This window comes from Cavenderia fasciculata, assembly GCF_000203815.1.
Source record: "Cavenderia fasciculata unplaced genomic scaffold Scf_EU5ZYIE01BBABR-5, whole genome shotgun sequence".
NCBI classification, from domain to species: Eukaryota; Evosea; class Eumycetozoa; order Acytosteliales; family Cavenderiaceae; genus Cavenderia; species Cavenderia fasciculata.
The window spans coordinates 366,724-383,795 of record NW_004457690.1 but is presented as its reverse complement, the minus strand read 5'-3'; the positions used below and the strand labels follow the sequence as shown (position 1 = coordinate 383,795).

The 17,072-nt window shown below is 33.1% G+C and overlaps 7 protein-coding genes across 7 annotated transcripts; 6 read left to right on the top strand and 1 right to left on the bottom strand.

Annotated features, from left to right (window-relative positions):
• Nucleotides 1-72: 72 nt before the first annotated feature.
• Nucleotides 73-1,683, top strand: DFA_09110 (uncharacterized protein; the record flags this gene model as incomplete). Its single annotated transcript, XM_004354911.1, has 3 exons — nt 73-857; nt 1,080-1,120; nt 1,397-1,683. The coding sequence occupies 3 exons, from the start codon at nt 73-75 to the stop codon at nt 1,681-1,683; spliced, it is 1,113 nt and encodes a 370-aa protein (XP_004354963.1).
• Nucleotides 1,684-1,747: 64 nt separating this feature from the next.
• DFA_09109 (uncharacterized protein) lies at nt 1,748-5,492 on the bottom strand (the record flags this gene model as incomplete). Its single annotated transcript, XM_004354910.1, has 10 exons — nt 1,748-2,401; nt 2,511-2,740; nt 2,811-2,913; nt 2,952-3,038; nt 3,239-3,352; nt 3,451-3,754; nt 3,830-4,159; nt 4,239-4,549; nt 4,615-4,812; nt 4,878-5,492. The coding sequence occupies 10 exons, from the start codon at nt 5,490-5,492 to the stop codon at nt 1,748-1,750; spliced, it is 2,946 nt and encodes a 981-aa protein (XP_004354962.1).
• Nucleotides 5,493-6,361: 869 nt separating this feature from the next.
• On the top strand, nt 6,362-8,296 carry DFA_09108 (uncharacterized protein; the record flags this gene model as incomplete). Its single annotated transcript, XM_004354909.1, has 3 exons — nt 6,362-6,485; nt 6,865-6,964; nt 8,284-8,296. The coding sequence occupies 3 exons, from the start codon at nt 6,362-6,364 to the stop codon at nt 8,294-8,296; spliced, it is 237 nt and encodes a 78-aa protein (XP_004354961.1).
• Nucleotides 8,297-8,770: 474 nt separating this feature from the next.
• DFA_09107 (phosphatidylinositol 3-kinase-related protein kinase) lies at nt 8,771-10,342 on the top strand (the record flags this gene model as incomplete). Its single annotated transcript, XM_004354908.1, has 1 exon — nt 8,771-10,342. One exon carries the CDS (start codon nt 8,771-8,773, stop codon nt 10,340-10,342), a length of 1,572 nt encoding a protein of 523 aa, XP_004354960.1.
• Nucleotides 10,343-10,538: 196 nt separating this feature from the next.
• On the top strand, nt 10,539-10,985 carry DFA_09106 (uncharacterized protein; the record flags this gene model as incomplete). Its single annotated transcript, XM_004354907.1, has 2 exons — nt 10,539-10,619; nt 10,680-10,985. 2 exons carry the CDS (start codon nt 10,539-10,541, stop codon nt 10,983-10,985), a joined length of 387 nt encoding a protein of 128 aa, XP_004354959.1.
• Nucleotides 10,986-11,118: 133 nt separating this feature from the next.
• On the top strand, nt 11,119-13,236 carry smp3 (glycosyltransferase; the record flags this gene model as incomplete). Its single annotated transcript, XM_004354906.1, has 4 exons — nt 11,119-11,438; nt 11,543-11,604; nt 11,630-11,881; nt 12,320-13,236. 4 exons carry the CDS (start codon nt 11,119-11,121, stop codon nt 13,234-13,236), a joined length of 1,551 nt encoding a protein of 516 aa, XP_004354958.1.
• A 188-nt stretch (nt 13,237-13,424) lies between these two features.
• On the top strand, nt 13,425-16,371 carry CSN5 (Mov34/MPN/PAD-1 family protein; the record flags this gene model as incomplete). The annotated part of the gene is made up of 6 exons (XM_004354905.1): nt 13,425-13,558; nt 13,640-14,003; nt 14,114-14,265; nt 14,345-14,456; nt 14,528-14,759; nt 16,247-16,371. 6 exons carry the CDS (start codon nt 13,425-13,427, stop codon nt 16,369-16,371), a joined length of 1,119 nt encoding a protein of 372 aa, XP_004354957.1.
• Nucleotides 16,372-17,072: the final 701 nt, after the last annotated feature.

The window sequence follows — 17,072 nt, the reverse complement described above, 5'->3', positions numbered from 1 at the left end:
ATATCAGATATATGGATGTATATAGATAGATATGTATTTATAAATACACCATAGTAGAGAGACAACAACAAGATGTTGCATAAAAAAGGAGATAGAAACAAAAGATTAAAAGATCGACAAAGACCACAAGTACAACGACGACGACGACAACAACGACGTCAAATAGATAAAGAACTAAGAGATTACCTAGTCAACGACGAACAATTCCAATTCCAACCATATTACAGAGAACCCAATTTTTTTGAGCCCCAACAACTACCAGACTGGGATTACATAGAACAAGGACAACAAGATGCCTTATGTGAGCTACAAGTAGAGTATGCAATATCGGAGGCTGAATCGTATGATTGGTGGGACCAATGTGACAAAGAATTCAAACAAAGAAAGCTAGATAAATTAATACAAACATCACAACTACGAGTCAAACTACTTCCAATATTCAAACAACAACAACAACAGAAACAACAGAAACAACAACAATCAACAACACAAATCAATGAAAGAATATTTAGACAAGTATGGAATAATATATTTCTAAAAAGATTGATATGTTCAAAGATCAGGACAATATCACAAGACAATTTAATCAAACTAGAGAATTATTTCACGGAATACATGGAAGAATATTTCGAAGATCCCAACCTATTCATAGAACGACGTGGTATTTACAAGATCTATGAATGTCCTCTCATCACTGTTGACCTCTTTGCCTATCACTATGAACGTTGTCATGACAAGATTAAAGGGAGTAATGACAGTGTCCTTGAGCGTTTGTCTGCAAACCCTCGCAATATGGTTGATACGTGGCTGTTTCGTAGGGCATTTGAATACATGAAATATACAGATCCTTGTGAATTGTATGATTGTCAACGTCGTTTCAAACCATCGCACCTCAATAACTACGAGTACAAAAGCATGTGGAGAAATATTATCAAATCCAACAATGTCGAGCTATACAACTATGTCAAGACTGTTCTGCCGCTACCAAGTTGCAAGGGTCTAAAAAATATGGTCTGTCTAGCATGCAAACCCTATCTGGCCAATCGGAGGGCCGAAAAAGGACATCGTTATTTTTATAGATATGGTTTCTCCAAAAATCACGAGAAACCTGGCCATGATGGTATCACCCGACCACCCGGAACAAAATTGTTGAAAACCCTTTTAAATGACCTCGAAATAGTCAAACCCAACAAGATATGGTGGTTTGGGTGGGAAGTATATCAAGTGATGATACAACATGGATTCATTGGCACTTTGGAAAAACTACACAACTCGTATCAAATCAACGTCGATCTAAGCTATTTGTACATGGCAATTCTACATAAACAAATTGACTCTATACGGCTCCTACACCGATTCTTCAATATTCCCGACGGTCAAGATATAATCACAAAAGTGGCTGATACTTGTGATCTCCCATTCATCATTGCATTTCATAATATCGATCCTGAAGCTGGTCGTCTATACACCATCTTCCTCTATACAATGAGTTCAAGCTTTCATCTTGGTCCCATACATCTTTGTTCATCCAAAAATGATTGGCTTGACTTTCAAAAAGAGTTTTACAAACACGTCATAAAACTCGATTACATTGACGATAATCTCCAATACCATATAGACAACAGACAACCATTCCATTTCAACATGGAAACTAAATATAAACCAATGAAATTAATCAGTTGATTACAACTTTCCAAAAATAAATTAAATTAAAATAAATATACAAATTGATATTATTTATTATAATTTAACAACTAAAAGTATTATCAATAAATTTACAATATATTTCATCTTTTACATTATCGACAATTGGAACTGGATCTTGAATTTCCATACCAGTCAATTTTCTGTAGATTGCTTGAATGTCTGATTCGGGACGATTGATTGTTTTGGCAACCAATGACTTTAATTCCGTGAGACTAGTACCTTGCGTGAGAACAATCTTTTTCATAATAACTGGATTAGCATTGACTTGAATGGCAAAGGCTGGTTTGATTGGATTGTCAACGACAATGGGTGGAGAAACCAAGTCGGTCATTGCAATACCCATTTCAGAACGAATGGATTCACTTAAAATGGTTCGAGTAGCTTCTGTCTTTTTAGGGGTAAGACTACATGCAGAGAATGAGGTGAATTGTCCAGTTTCAAGATTGATGACTACTTTTTTAGTGGTGATAGATCTTGCTGACAAGCCCATATTGAATGTGAATTGATCCTCTCCACCACTACCACCTGAACTAACACTAGTAATGACAAGTGACAATAGTTCATGCTCGGTTACAACAATCTCTGTAGCCGATGCACGTTCCATCACTCTTAGAATACCAAATGATATTTCCTCTCGCTTCTTTACCATCAATTCATATACAATTCTCATTTTGGTTTCATAACTTGTCATTGACTAGATAGATCAATCAATAGATATTAATAATATATTAGTAAACAAAAAAGAAAAAGAAAAGGGGAATATGAGAGAGTACTCGTTGATAGCAGTGCGTTGCAATACATACTATATTGTATCTATCGGATGGTTTTACAGCAGCACCACCTCTTCTACCTCTTCTAGAACCTTGACCCATATTAAAGTGATGTGCCAATATTTGTGCCCAATCTTTGTGAAACTCGTTCGAGTTGTATTGTACAGGTTGAAGAGGTTGACCAACACCACCACGTCTAGGATTTGGTTTTGCTTTTAGTAGTTCTGGTGATACCTCTTTTTTAAGATATTCAACCAATTCATCTAAATGAAAGAATGAATGAATGAATGTTAATATCTATCTATCTATCTATCTATCAATTAATCTACAAACCTTTTTGATTTTCCAAAGTTGGAGGAACAAACCCTAACGACTGTGTCTCTACTCTGTCAACTGGTAAATAAAGAAAGAATTTGATCATATTATTGTTGTGACTCTAAAATATTTATATCCAAATGAGACGACTATTTAAACTTGAATGTTTTCAAATAGAGGTATTCTTGTTCTATTTAATGAAAGGTCAGGCTGATACGATAAACTCCCCATCTCTTCTCTAAAATACTAAAGCAAAAAGAACTACGATTGATAAACACAAAAATATCTCTCCCACTTTGATGAAATTAAAAAACTTTTTGGTCTTTTTCCAAACCTTTTCGCAACCTTTTTTTGGAGAGAGCAACTCACAAAGTTGGATTGGAATAATGTATTAATGTATGAATGTTTGTACTAAATATTGAAGAAGATCAACCAGATCTACCAACATAGTCATACAGAATTTTATTGGATTCACTATTTGAATTTTGATGATATTTTGAAAGACGATCAATCATTTCAATGGTTGGATAAATGATTTGATAATTTCCTTTATGCATTTTCTAAAATAGAGAGAGAGAGAGAGAGAGAAAGAGATAAAATAATTAATAAAAAATGGTTAAATATTAATTAATTAATTAATTAATAGAATAATACATACTTCATATTCAAATTGAGTAATGATATCAATTTCTTTTTTAAATTGGGATTTTGGTTTTGGTTTGATAATAAAATGATTTGGATCAATATCCATTTGATGTTGCATTTCTGATTTGGTTTCTAATTGTAATTTTGATTTAACGATTGATCTTAATTCCTTTTTAACCTTTTTACTATCATATTCAGTGTATCCAAGTAAATCAAACGTCTCTCTAATTAAAAGTAATTTGTTGTAATTGTCAAATGGTGCTAATGATCCTCCGAGTTGTGGATTTGTATTGGCTTCAATAAACATTGGTTTATAACTAAAAATTAAAATAACAAAAAAATATTATTATTAATTATTCTTTGTTTCTTTTTTTTTTCTTATTTATATTTACTTGTCTAATAAATCCATATCAACACCAAGAAGTTGGAAACAAGAAGATGAAGATTTTGTAAGATTGTTTGTTTTTGATAATACAGGTAGTTCTACACTAAACAGTGCTTTGACCATTGTTTCCTTGATATCATTCCAAAGAACGTTTGGATCATACAATTGGTTCTCTTGCAAGTATTTCCAGTACGCTCGTAGACTCCATCTACTTCCAACATTGTCAACATTGATATCGGTACTATACTCAAAGTTACTTTTACCTGAATTCACTGCTTGATTTGTAATATGCATTGACATATTATCATCATTAAATGTTTGATTATCTGATTTAAATCTAAATAAAAATATTAACAAACATGTCTTTTCTTTTTTCTTTTTCTTTCTTTTTTATATTTATATTTTATAATACTTACGGAGTAGTAGCAAATTTTAATACACCATTATCATGAATATAGACAATGAGTGGATCAAGAGAAGTAATCAAGACATACATTCGAATAGTGAATTTATGACCATTGATTAAAAGTGGATTTCGAATGTATTGTTGTACTACATACTCATCGTCATTTGGAATATGTTTGGTATTGTTGAATAGTTTGATACCAGTTCCTCGACCACCAAACTTTGGTTTCATAATCCATAAATCACTGTTATCTTGTGGTTGTTGTTTTAATGATTCATAATCCTCTGGTAATACAAATGTTGTTGGATGGAAATTAAAGTCCTAACAAAAATTAATTTAATGTAAATATTTAAATCAATAATATAATATATATATTATTTACATACATTGATACCAAATTGATTAATCATATTTTTAATATTCTTTGCAATTGAATGTTTAGCATTCAACTCTTGAGCCATACCTGGATACCTATTAATTTGTTGATTGGGTGGTTGAATCTTTGAATATAGTTTCTCTGGGAAATCATTATACTCTACCGTAGGAAGTGGGACTCTTAACCATACTAAATCAATTTCCTTTTCCTTTTTAAAATGAAATCAAAATAAATAATCTATACTTTTTACTTTCTCTTGTTTGTTCAACATACAGTATTTGTAAAATCAATCGATGGATTATTTGGAGTATATTGATTGAATCCTCTTTCAATAAATACTTCATTTAGTAGTTGTCTTGTTTTCCATCTCTTTGCTTCCAACTCTTCAAGAGTTGTAATTGGTGTTGAGGTTGTTGAGTCAGTTGAAGAAACTGTTTCTTCTTCATTTGGTAGTACCTTGGGCTTGTCTTCAGACGATAAAGGTTGTTGTTGTTGTTGTTGTTTCTTCTTTTTCTTTTTAGTCATTTTCAAACCATGAGTTTGACCATTGGGAGTGTTTACACCAAATGAAGATGTGCCTTCGATATGAGAACCAATGGAGATCTCGACAAATGACTTTGACTTTGTCTCACCATACTTTTCAATGAGGTGTTGACGGTTTGAAGAAGATACCAAGTCGAACGATAATAAAGGGGTTGTCGTCATCGTTGATGTTGAGCGATCTTTCTTTTCAAGTATTGGTTGTTCACCCACCACCACACTCTCAACCATTGCCTCTTGCTCTTGCTCTTGCTCCTTTAAAGACCATGATGGGTGTATTAGTAGTACTAACAACAACATCAAAATCACCACAAACAAGGTGCTCAATGATGTTGTTAATTGTGTCATCTTTTCTGTCTCTATCTATCTATCACAGCTAGTCGGTCACCTCTAGATAATAGAATAGATGCAGCTGTGGATGGTTCAATATTGAAGAGAGAGAGAGCACCTTTAAGGGAAGATATTCATTCATGCATTCGCTAAATAGAACATTCAATAAAAAAAATCTTCCTTCCTTTTGTTATCGGCCCTCTCACATGCAAATAAGGAAAAAATCTTCCCTTTTATGATGACAACAAAAAAAAGCGTTGGTGTTCTCGGTTTGTCGAAATTCCATAGAGTAGTCCCATTTTGGGAATATTTAATTTATTTTTTAATTTTCTCACTTTGTCAACTCTCAGATGCCCCAACTGCCACTCACACTCAAAGTAGTTATCATTGTGAGGAGAGTTAATTAATCGAAACAAGAAATAATCAGAGTTACCTCTTTCTGTTCTATCTATCTATCTATCTATCTTACACCTATTTATTTATTTATTTATTATTATTATTTAATTTATTTATTAAAACAACATAATAGAATAGTATAGAATAGAAGAGATAGGGTAGTGAGCGATGAAAGTTTAGCATTTACTCTCTGTCATCAATTTTAAAAAGTAAGAGAGGACACATGTGTCGATATTAAAGAACACAAAAAAAGAAAGATAGATCTTCTGGTGATTTATTTGTTTTATGGGTTGATGGATCGGTAGGGATCGCATGGGATGGGATGGGATAGGATAGGATAGAATATCAATCATGATAAAATATACGTTATGTTGTTTATTCTCAGAGCAACAACAAACAATTACAAGTCGCACACACACTCATCGATATACGATCACATGATATGGTCATATTATCTACTTTTATCTATTTACCATCCCTTGCTCATTATAATGCCCCCCGTCATTTCATCTCCTTGTTTGTTTGTTCATCAAGCAAGCAAACATCAATTAATTGCGCAATTAATTGTTGTATACTGTGCGATGGTGGGTGGTGTATACACCAACTATGTTGGTTGTAACAACACAGAGAATAGAGAATAGAAAGAGAAAGAGAGAGAGAGGAGAGAGAGAGAACAGCAACAAAAAATGAAGTCGATAACACGATGATCATCATTAGCAATAAGCACAAAGAGGAAATAATTGATAATAGTGGGGTGGTGACATTACTACAATGATCTCTATCTCTTTTGTGTGTAATGGATATTCATTACACTTGCATTGTCATATGATGGCAGAGAGAGATAGTTGGTGTGATGAACCAACAGTGAGCAGTAGGTGGGAAATCTAACTTTTATCCTGTTGACACACTAAACCACCACCACCCCATTCACCACCATTTACCACCATGTCAGTTGGAGATGCTGTGTTTGACTGATTGATATTTGCAATAATAGTGTCTTGGTTAATACATCAAAGTAAAGCAAAGAGAAGCAGTGGTGGAATTATTATTGTTGCAACAACATTATATATCGTAGTATCACATTATTTGTTATTGTATTTTTTTGTTGTTGTATTACTACGCTAACCAAATAAGAGATATAAAAAAAAGTAAGTGAGTAGCTTTTTAATTTGTATATATATTCTGTCAGTCACACACCATCCATCCATCCATCCCTTCCAACGATTCAAAATTTGATTTGCGACACCAATCAATATCAATAATAACATATCATCAACCACCATGCCAACTCACCATACACACCATCCACACACGCTCCCTCTTTTTTTACCACCAAACAAATAAATCCTTCCTCACACTCACCATCCACTCCAAAGAGAAAAAGAATTCTACTACTACTATTATTATTTGTGTGTGATAGTTTGTGAGGGAGTGATAGATAAAAAATATATAATATCTGTTTGTTTTCTAATTGTTTGTTGTTGTTTGTTTGTTGATATTCAACTTTGCGCAGCTTTGTTTGTTTTTTTTTTGTGTTGTTGACTGTTGACTGGATGAGTATTGTATAAATTAAAATTCCATTAATATTTGACAAAGAATTATTTTTTCTAATCCTTTTTTTTTTTTTTTCTTGTTGTTGCTTATTTCCCCAAATAGCATCTCATTGTATCAATCACACACAGGTTATAATAGATTAACAATCCATAGCTCCATCCATCAAAAATTTGGAAAAATACAAAAAAGAAAAAAGAAAAAAGAAAAGATTTCCATCAATCAATTCAATTCAATCAATCAAATAATAATTAATTAATAATAATTTTAATCAATGGTGATTTAGTAACTCAAAAGGAAAAGCCCCCTAAAACAAACTATATTTGTTTATATAATTTCTTCCACCCCCCCCCCAACCCTTCTTCTTCCTCTTCTTTTTAACATTTATTTGACAACTTTTGTCAAAAATCAACAAATCCAACCATTCCAACTCCAATCAAACAAATTCATTATTAAGTTTCTTGAAACCTAATAACCAGACCTGGTTGTTTCATCAACCACACACAAATTAATTGGTTACTTATTATTGTTGGAAATCAATTTCCAAACATAATTCTAATCGATTAGTTTTCTTCCTGCTTTTTAATACTTCCCTACTGGAAGAAAAGCACACGCTCAGAGTAGTTGCCCACAGACATCAAGATCCGACGACAACACCAACTATTCATCGTCCAGTTTATCCATTTCCGCACATTTTTTTTTTTAACAACGTGGAATGAATCAACGATCACAATAATTAATTAAAAGATCACCCCCTCCCCACACACACATTTTTAGATTTGTATAACAACAATGTAAGTCATTCAAAAGTAATTGATCAAATATACTTGATGATATTTACAATACTATTTCTATTCTTTAGATTTATTGATTAAAAAAACTCCCCATCTCCCTCCCACTTTTCATATTTAAACACACAATCATAATGAAATATAACTAGAACTAGCTCTCTAAAAGAAAAAGAAAAAAGAATTTAATATTCAATCAATTTTGGATCATCCTTTTTTGGTTGGTATATTTTTTTTTTTTTTTTTTTTAATTAATAATAATATTCCATTTTCTATCTTTTGTTTATTTGTATATATAATAAAACAATAACCTCCCCTATAGTAACTATATATATATATATAATTATATAAATACATCACACACACCAATAATAATAATTTAACAAATAATAATAATTATATATATATATATTTCCTTTTCTTTTTTTTTTATTTGTACATACAGCACCATTTTATTGCTAAATTTTTTAGCTTGTACATTTTTAGTTTCTATTTTTGTAAATTTAGAATCACCATCATCTCCATCTCCATCTCCACTCACTCATTTTCCCAAACAAAACCATGGTATCAATAGCACCAACTCCACTTTATTTGCCTTCAGAGGAAGCAAATAAAATTTTCAAATCCCCTATTCCCCAAAGAAGGGATATCTCATCTTGTTCCAATAAGCAACAAATCGATCCATCAGATAACAATAATAGCAATGCCGTCAATGTCGGCGAAACCTCCACAAGTTATTCCAATGTAATTGCAACTAGTACAACACCCATTGTTGTTGATGGACCACCACCACGTCCTCATCGTCAACAACCACCACGTTCCCATCTCAACAAGTCATCAACCAATACTCCATCTGTCCAAGCTTCACCACCCCCATCGCGTCGTGACCTCTCCAACCATCTTTTATACCTTCCAGCCACACCACATACAGTATTGGCAAACAACCTATTGAGAGGCCGTAAAAGAAAGAATGTACGTCCATTTGACAACCAACAGTCTGGTCTTGTTCAAGATGCATCTGGCGGTCTCGACCAATATTCACCCAAGTTGTCGGTTGGCAATGGTCTCGGAGGAGGTGTCTATTTCCTCAAGAATGCCAGTGGTGAGAGTGTAGGAGTATTCAAGCCACTTGATGAGGAGAATGGCATCGAGCTATCTTCCTCACCATTGGGACAGGGCCTAAAGAATGGAACACTTGTCGGTGAAGGAGGGATCAAGGAAGTGGCCGCATACATCTTTGATCAACTCCATGGAGGATTCTTCCAGGTTCCCACTACCGCTCTCGTCCAGGTTAAACACCCCATGTGGTCTGTCACGGTTGGTGGAGTCGACTCTTCACCAGATCTGACCAACAAGCCACCCTCACCCACTCTACTCGCAAAGACTGGTTCACTTCAGCGATACATCCCATTCGATGGTACTGCCGAGGAGATTGGATGCAGCAAATTCTCTATTGCCGATATCCATCGTATCGGTCTATTGGATTGTCTCATCTTTAATTGTGATCGTCATTCTGGTAATATTTTAGTAGTTTGTCAAGACGACGAAGAACAAGAAGAAAAGGAGGAAAATGCTGAAACTGATCTACCACTAGTCAAGAATCCATTCAAGATTAACAAGACAATGAATAATAGTCAATTTGAATTGATTCCAATTGACCATGGTCTCTGTCTGCCAAGTTCGGATTCCCTTTCCGATAGTTGGTTTGATTGGATCAACTTTCCACAAGCCAAGGTTGCATTCTCTGACGAAACCAAACAATTCATACTCGACATTGATATTGACCAAGACATTCAAAAGATCAGTGAAGCTTTGCCTGAACTAAGACACAAATGTTTAGAGACTCTCAAAATCACTACCCTTTTCGTTCAAGAATCGATCCGTGCAGGATTGACTCTCCATCAAATCGGGCTTCACCTCTCTCGATTCTTTGATTTGAATCGTCAATGTGCTCTAGAATCCATTGTTCAACAATCAATGGTCTTGACCAATAACAATAACAACAACAATAACAACAACAACAACAATAATAATAATCAAATCTCTTTATTGTTTAATCAATCTTTTTGGATTGCTTATCAACAAGAGGTTAAATCATTTTTTTTTAATCAATCCAACAACTTATTAAATTAAAAATAAAAAAGTCTTTAAATTAATTAAATCTTTGTGATCTCAATCAAAAAATTAAAATTAAATATTTAATTAATATCCCCTATCGATTGTGTGAGTGTGGTTGGGTTAACAGTTTTTAATCAATCAATCAAATATTAAAATCATTTCTTAAATTATCTTTTTTAAAAAAGAAGAAAACAAGAGTATATTTTAAAAAATGGGAGGAGCTTTATCATCAATACCAGATAGAATGATTAGTCAACAAAAGATATTACAACAAGATATGATGGAAAAGAATGTTTGTACTTCATATGATTGATTGTTGGTTCATTTTTGATTGATACCTTAGTTTTTTTAGATAAAGAATCAAATTAGATTTCAAGATAGAATGTTGAGAAAACAAATAGCAATGCAAATAGCTATTACAAGAGAAAGAACTTATTGGTGTATAGCATTGGCTACAGTAGGTTGGATAGGTGTAGCTGTCAAGAAGGTTCCAAAGATGGCAGCAGCTCCATTAAGTCTATTTACATTGGTGACAGCGTATCAAGCCGATCTAGCATTTTACACCAAAGCAAATAGAATTAAAAAGATGGCAGAAGATATTGAAAATGATCCATCTTATTGGTTTGTTCCAACTGATCCAGCAGGAGGTCAACCATAAAACATTGTAGTAGTCGTACTTTGAAAATAAAAATAAAATGATTAACCCAAATTTGGGTAGGGGCTTTTCACAGTGAAATTCATCCTTTCATTCTTCACTTTCGATCGATCATTACATATATATATAGTAGAAAATGAAGAAAGATAAAAAGAATAATAATAGTAGTAGTAGTAGTAAACCAACAACAACAACAACAACAACAACAACTTCTCCTTCTTCATCAACTTTAAGAAAAAGACATGTTACAGGAATCAATATATTAGAACAATTACCATTATCATATTTTATATGTTTATTGGTAAGATTGATTATTGGGATATCATCAATTGGTTATATTCATCCAGATGAATACTTTCAATCACCAGAGATTACCGCTTCCGATATATTCAACTTTGATACATTTAGAGCATGGGAATATGATCCTACTAACCCTTGTAGATCAATCATTGTACCGTATGTTAAATATATATATATATATATTGTTAATTACACTCATCGATCACTCATTTCTTATACATTTTAATCCTCTCTCTCTCTCTCTTCTTTTTTCTATTTAGAATGATTAATTCAGCAATACCATATTTTACTTTTAAAAAAGGTACAATTATTATTAGAGATTGTATTTGGGTATCAAGGAACTATAGTCAATGGATATACATTGTTTGTAATGCCAAGACTATTTGCAGTATTTTCATCGGTCTTGTTGGATTATTATGTTTGTTTGTTATGTCGACACTACCGACTTTCATTCCAAAAGGCATTGTCTGTCTTGTCGTCGTGCTGGCTTATTATCATCTTTCACAGTAGAACCTTTTCAAATACGATCGAGTCACTTACCGTTGCAACACTATTGACCATTGTGTTGCTGCAGGACGGTAAAGGATACAAATACATTGGTATGGTGACACCAAACACACCTAAACGAAAGAGATCGCCTCTGCCATCCATCTCGGTCTATGACTTTTTAATTGGCGTGATTGTGGCATTTGGAGTGTTTGCACGATTCACCTTTGTCTTTTTCGCCATCCCCATTGGTATCTACTTTTTAATTCGATTGTTCAAGTGCTCCAAGAACCTACTCAGTGCCATTGTCAAGTGTGTCAACATTGCCAGCGGGTTTGTAGCTGCCACCATCTCTTTTATCATCATTGACAGCATCTACTTTGGCTATTTGGATCCGTCCAAGGCGATCGGCTTTATCGTGTCACACTATATCGTCGGCGAGAGTTTCAACACCGATATTTTCTCACAACTCACTACACACTCGATCGAACCGTGGCGACAAAACTTTACAATCACTCCACTCAACAGCTTGCTCTATAATTTGGATCCAGAGAATCTGGCATTACACGGTATCCACAATCGTCTCACTCATCTCTTTGCAAGTCTTCCATTAATGATTGGACCATTAATCATAGTCTTGACAATTGAAATCATATCTATTATTAGAAATTATAATAGTAATAGTAATAGTAAATCAAATCAACCGACAACAAATAATAATAACAATAATAATAATAATAATAGTAATAATAATTCAGAGAGTGGAAATGGTAGTAGTGAACAGACCGTTAATATGAATGGAGATTATTTATTACCATGGAGTGTAAGATTGACAATAGTAGGAGTTATAATGAGTGGATTATTCTTTTTATCATTGGCACCACATCAAGAGGCAAGATTCCTACTACCAATCTTTTTCCCATGTGTATTGGTTTGTTTTAGATATTTCTATATGCCAACTAAACGATCAAAGTATCTAGTCATTGTCTGGATACTATTTAATATGTTGGCTACCATCTTTTATGGATTCATTCATCAAGCTGGTGTAGTCCCCTCACTTATTCATCTTCAAGGTCGTATAAGTAATAACAACGTTAATAATAGTATATCTTCGTCATCGTCATCACCACATTTTGTTGATATTGATCCAAACCAAAAATTAAATATTATCTATTTCCACACATATATGGCACCAAGACATTTATTGGGTATTGGAGCAGATCAAAAGGATAGAATCAAAGTGTACGATGTATCAGGCGACTTTTCCAAACTATCAACACTTATGGACTCTTTTAACGACAATAGTCATACAATTGTTTTGACTCCCAACAAAAAGATACTCTATGAACAATTCCGTCACAAAACTTGTCAATTGGTAGATTCCTTTTGGCCTCATATCACTACCGAAGATCTACCAGATTCTCTCTATAACCTTAGATTATTCTTATTATCTTGTCATGAAATTTAATAAATAAAAGGAATAAACAAATAATAATAATAGGTTTAATTGTTATTATTTTAATTTCTTGAAAAAATCTTTGTTTTTTTTTTTTTTTTTTTGAACTTTTTTTTGATCTTTTAACTTTAGTGGACTTCACAACTTGATTAATTAAAAAGTTATATTAAGAAGAGTTATATAACTTACAGAGAGAGATAATGGCAAATGCAGCAGACGCTTTAAAGAGATTTGAAGTTGAAAACAACATTCAACAAGTAGATCATGACTCATTGTTTAAATATAATGAAGTTCAATATAAACAATTCTTGGATGCAAAACCATGGGCTAAAGAGTAATAAATAATGATATAGATAGATATAGACAACTACTAGAAGATGATTACTAATACCTCTTTTTCTTTCTATATCTCTAGTCCACACTATTTCAAACATGTAAAGATTTCAGCTATTGCATTATTAAAGATTGTTATGCATGCAAGATCAGGAGGAAAGTTGGAAGTTATGGGTTTGATGATGGGAAAGATTGAAGCCCACACTATGATTATTATGGATTCTTTTGCTTTGCCAGTTGAAGGTACCGAAACTAGAGTCAATGCCCAAGCCGAGGCTTACGAGTACATGGTCGAATACCTTGATCTCATCAGAAAGACTGGTAGACTCGAGAATGCTATCGGTTGGTATCACTCTCATCCAGGTTATGGTTGTTGGTTATCTGGTATTGATGTTAGCACTCAAATGGTTAATCAACAATATTCTGAACCATGGTTGGGTATTGTAGTATGTTAAAACCACTTTTAAAAAAAATGAAAGAGAAAAGAAAAAGAAAGGAAAAGGTTTGAGAGAAAAGATTGATTAATATTTATCTATTTATTTATTTACTCTTTTAGGTTGATCCAACACGTACCATTTCAGCAGGCAAGGTTGAGATTGGTGCCTTTAGAACCTATCCAGAAGGTTACAAACCACCTAATGATGGTCCATCTGAATACCAAACCATTCCAATGTCAAAGATTGAAGATTTTGGTGTTCATTGTAAACAGTAAGACGTGAAAACAAAAAAAAAAAGAGACTAATATAAATGTAAACTTGAAATAACTAATCTTTTACTTTTCATTTAGATATTATCCACTTGAAATTTCATATTTCAAATCTTCATTGGATTCACAATTATTAGATAAATTATGGAACAAATATTGGGTTAATACCCTTTCGTCTTCTCCAATCTTTACCGTAAATATATTTAAAAAATAATGAATTGAGATAAATAATATATTAATATTCATTTATTTTTAATTTTTTAGAATCGTGATTATATTACAGGTCAAATTGGTGATATTAGTGAGAAATTAGAACAAGCTGAAAGTCAATTATCAAATTCAAAGTCATCATTGTTGTTGGGTGACAAGAAAAAGGAAGAAAGTCAACTTGATAGAATCGTAAAGGACAGTTCCAAGGTTACCATTGAACAAGCTCAAGGTATCATGTCTCAAGTTATGAAGAATCTTGTTTTCAATCACTCTTGCAAACCACAAGGTCAATAAGTGACAGACAGTCAGCGATAGTAGAAAAAAAAAAGATTTGTTTTTGAAAAAGATTCAAATCACATACACAACCAGGTCATCCAGAATCTGACATCCACCACTCGAAAGAATTATCAATCAATCAATATAATATAAAATAAATATTGAAACAATAGTGTAACATACATTTCCTCTCTCTTTTCTCGCTCTTGAAAACCTAGACTAAATAACCTTCTAACAAACAAATATAAAATAGAGTAGAAACTCGAGAAACATATTTGTGTTTAAATAGATTCTAGAAAATCTATTTAAAATATAGTTCGGAGAGTTGGGACATTGTTGAAAACCATCCATTCGGAAAATGGTATGCCCTACTCGAGAGCTCCTACGATGCCATCTTTTCGAGTCGACGGTAATAGTCTTTTTCCTTTTCCTGTTTATTTAACAATGGTAGAGCGAGCAAAGGTCGTTTGATGAGGTCAGCAAATCCGATTTGGGTGTAGCTAGCCCCCAACAACTCATACCCAGAGAGATGTGTCGTCGGAGTTTGCTTCCACACACATGGAATAAAACCAACCAATTTTATTCAGTGAACACCGACAATAGCCCCTCCCAAGACTCTCATTTTGATAAAATATCAATCAAGGGTGACGTCAGAAAATCTCCATTGATGAAACGAGAACACCCCGTTCTCTGATGCATCAATCTGACCTGATCAATTCGAATTTTTACAAATGTCTCTACAAGGGCCACCACTCGTATTAGGTCCCTTTATTTTTTGTGTCGAGATGAGAGAACCCAGAACCAGACGAAAAGGCAAAGATACTTTTTTTTTTTCCATCAAATATCTTCTTCTTTACTTTTTTGAAGTTAGGATAAAATTCCTTTGCACAACATTTTAAAACAGAATAAAATTTTATTCTAAAATCAAGATTTTTAAATCAAATTTGGGTTCTTGACATCATTCTCGTTTTGCTCACACTCCACTACAATAAAACATCTATCTCCTATCACTGTTATATAAAATTTTATCTCTCTCTCACTCTCTGTCACTATCAAAATCGATCGGGTTTTATTTAATTATCTCCGATACTCAAAGAAGCAAAGAAAGAAATAGAAAATCTAATCATTAAATAGAATTGTAAATATCAAAACTTTTACATTTATTTATTTCAACTGTTGTTATTTGTTCAATACCGATGCCACCATTGCCCTTAAAAGGTGTTTAAAACAAAAAAAAAAAATCAAAAACCCAACCCGTTCGTTGCTTATCTGTTCATCATCATAGGATGTTGGGCTTTTTCAATCTCCAATAGAACATCATCATCATCATATCTAACAAACAAAAAATCATCATGATTCACAGTAGGAGTGAAAAGATATCATTTCACTTGATACCATATCATCTCTCATTTAACTTAAAGTTCCGATTCCAATTCAAATAATCATCAACAAGTAATAATAGTAGTAGTAGAAAAAAAAGGTATATTTTAAAAACAGTTGGTCGGTCATACTTTAATTGGTCAATGATTGATATCGCTATGACCTATTTATGTTATTGTTTAGTACATCAAGGGTTCTATTTGTTGATTTCGTCAGAAGGAGCCAAAAACATCTACTCTTAGTTTTTCTTTTCTCTCACTCTCTGTCTCCCTCTATTTATACATAAAACATTGTTGTTTGGTGGGTTAAATCTTTTTACCAAAAGACGACCCTGCTGTTGTCAACAAACAAAACTCACCCCACAATTGGGCACCTCTTACCCCCCATTTCCACTCAGCTCCACCACTACCACCACTACCACCACTACCACTACCACCAATATTTCAAGATATGAAATTGAAAAGGAGAAGGAAAATAGTTGGGGGTCTATTACTTTTAAGAGCCGGGCCATGATATATTCATTTTGGGTTGATGCAATAATGGTGATATATGTTATTGTACAATAGGCACCTTCCTTTTCACCTCCTTCAATTACAATCACCATATATACAGTGTACACTGAAGTGCTAAAATTCGTTTGTAATATTATTATTTCTTTGTTATTTTTAATTTCAAATACCTGTAATCCAAAAATATTAATTAGTTTTTTTTTTTCTTTCTTGTTATCTATTTCAATCTATAATAGTTTACAACAACAAATACAAAAGATTAAAATGTAGGTAAAAAATATATTGTGAAACCTCACAGCAGTTTGGGGTGCTCAATGTACATATATCTCCAAAAAAAATCTATTCCTTGTTGCATTGCATCACTACCCCCACCCTACTCCTACCTATATATTTTCGTTCTATAGAGTTTTTGTCATCACACGAGAGAGAACCTT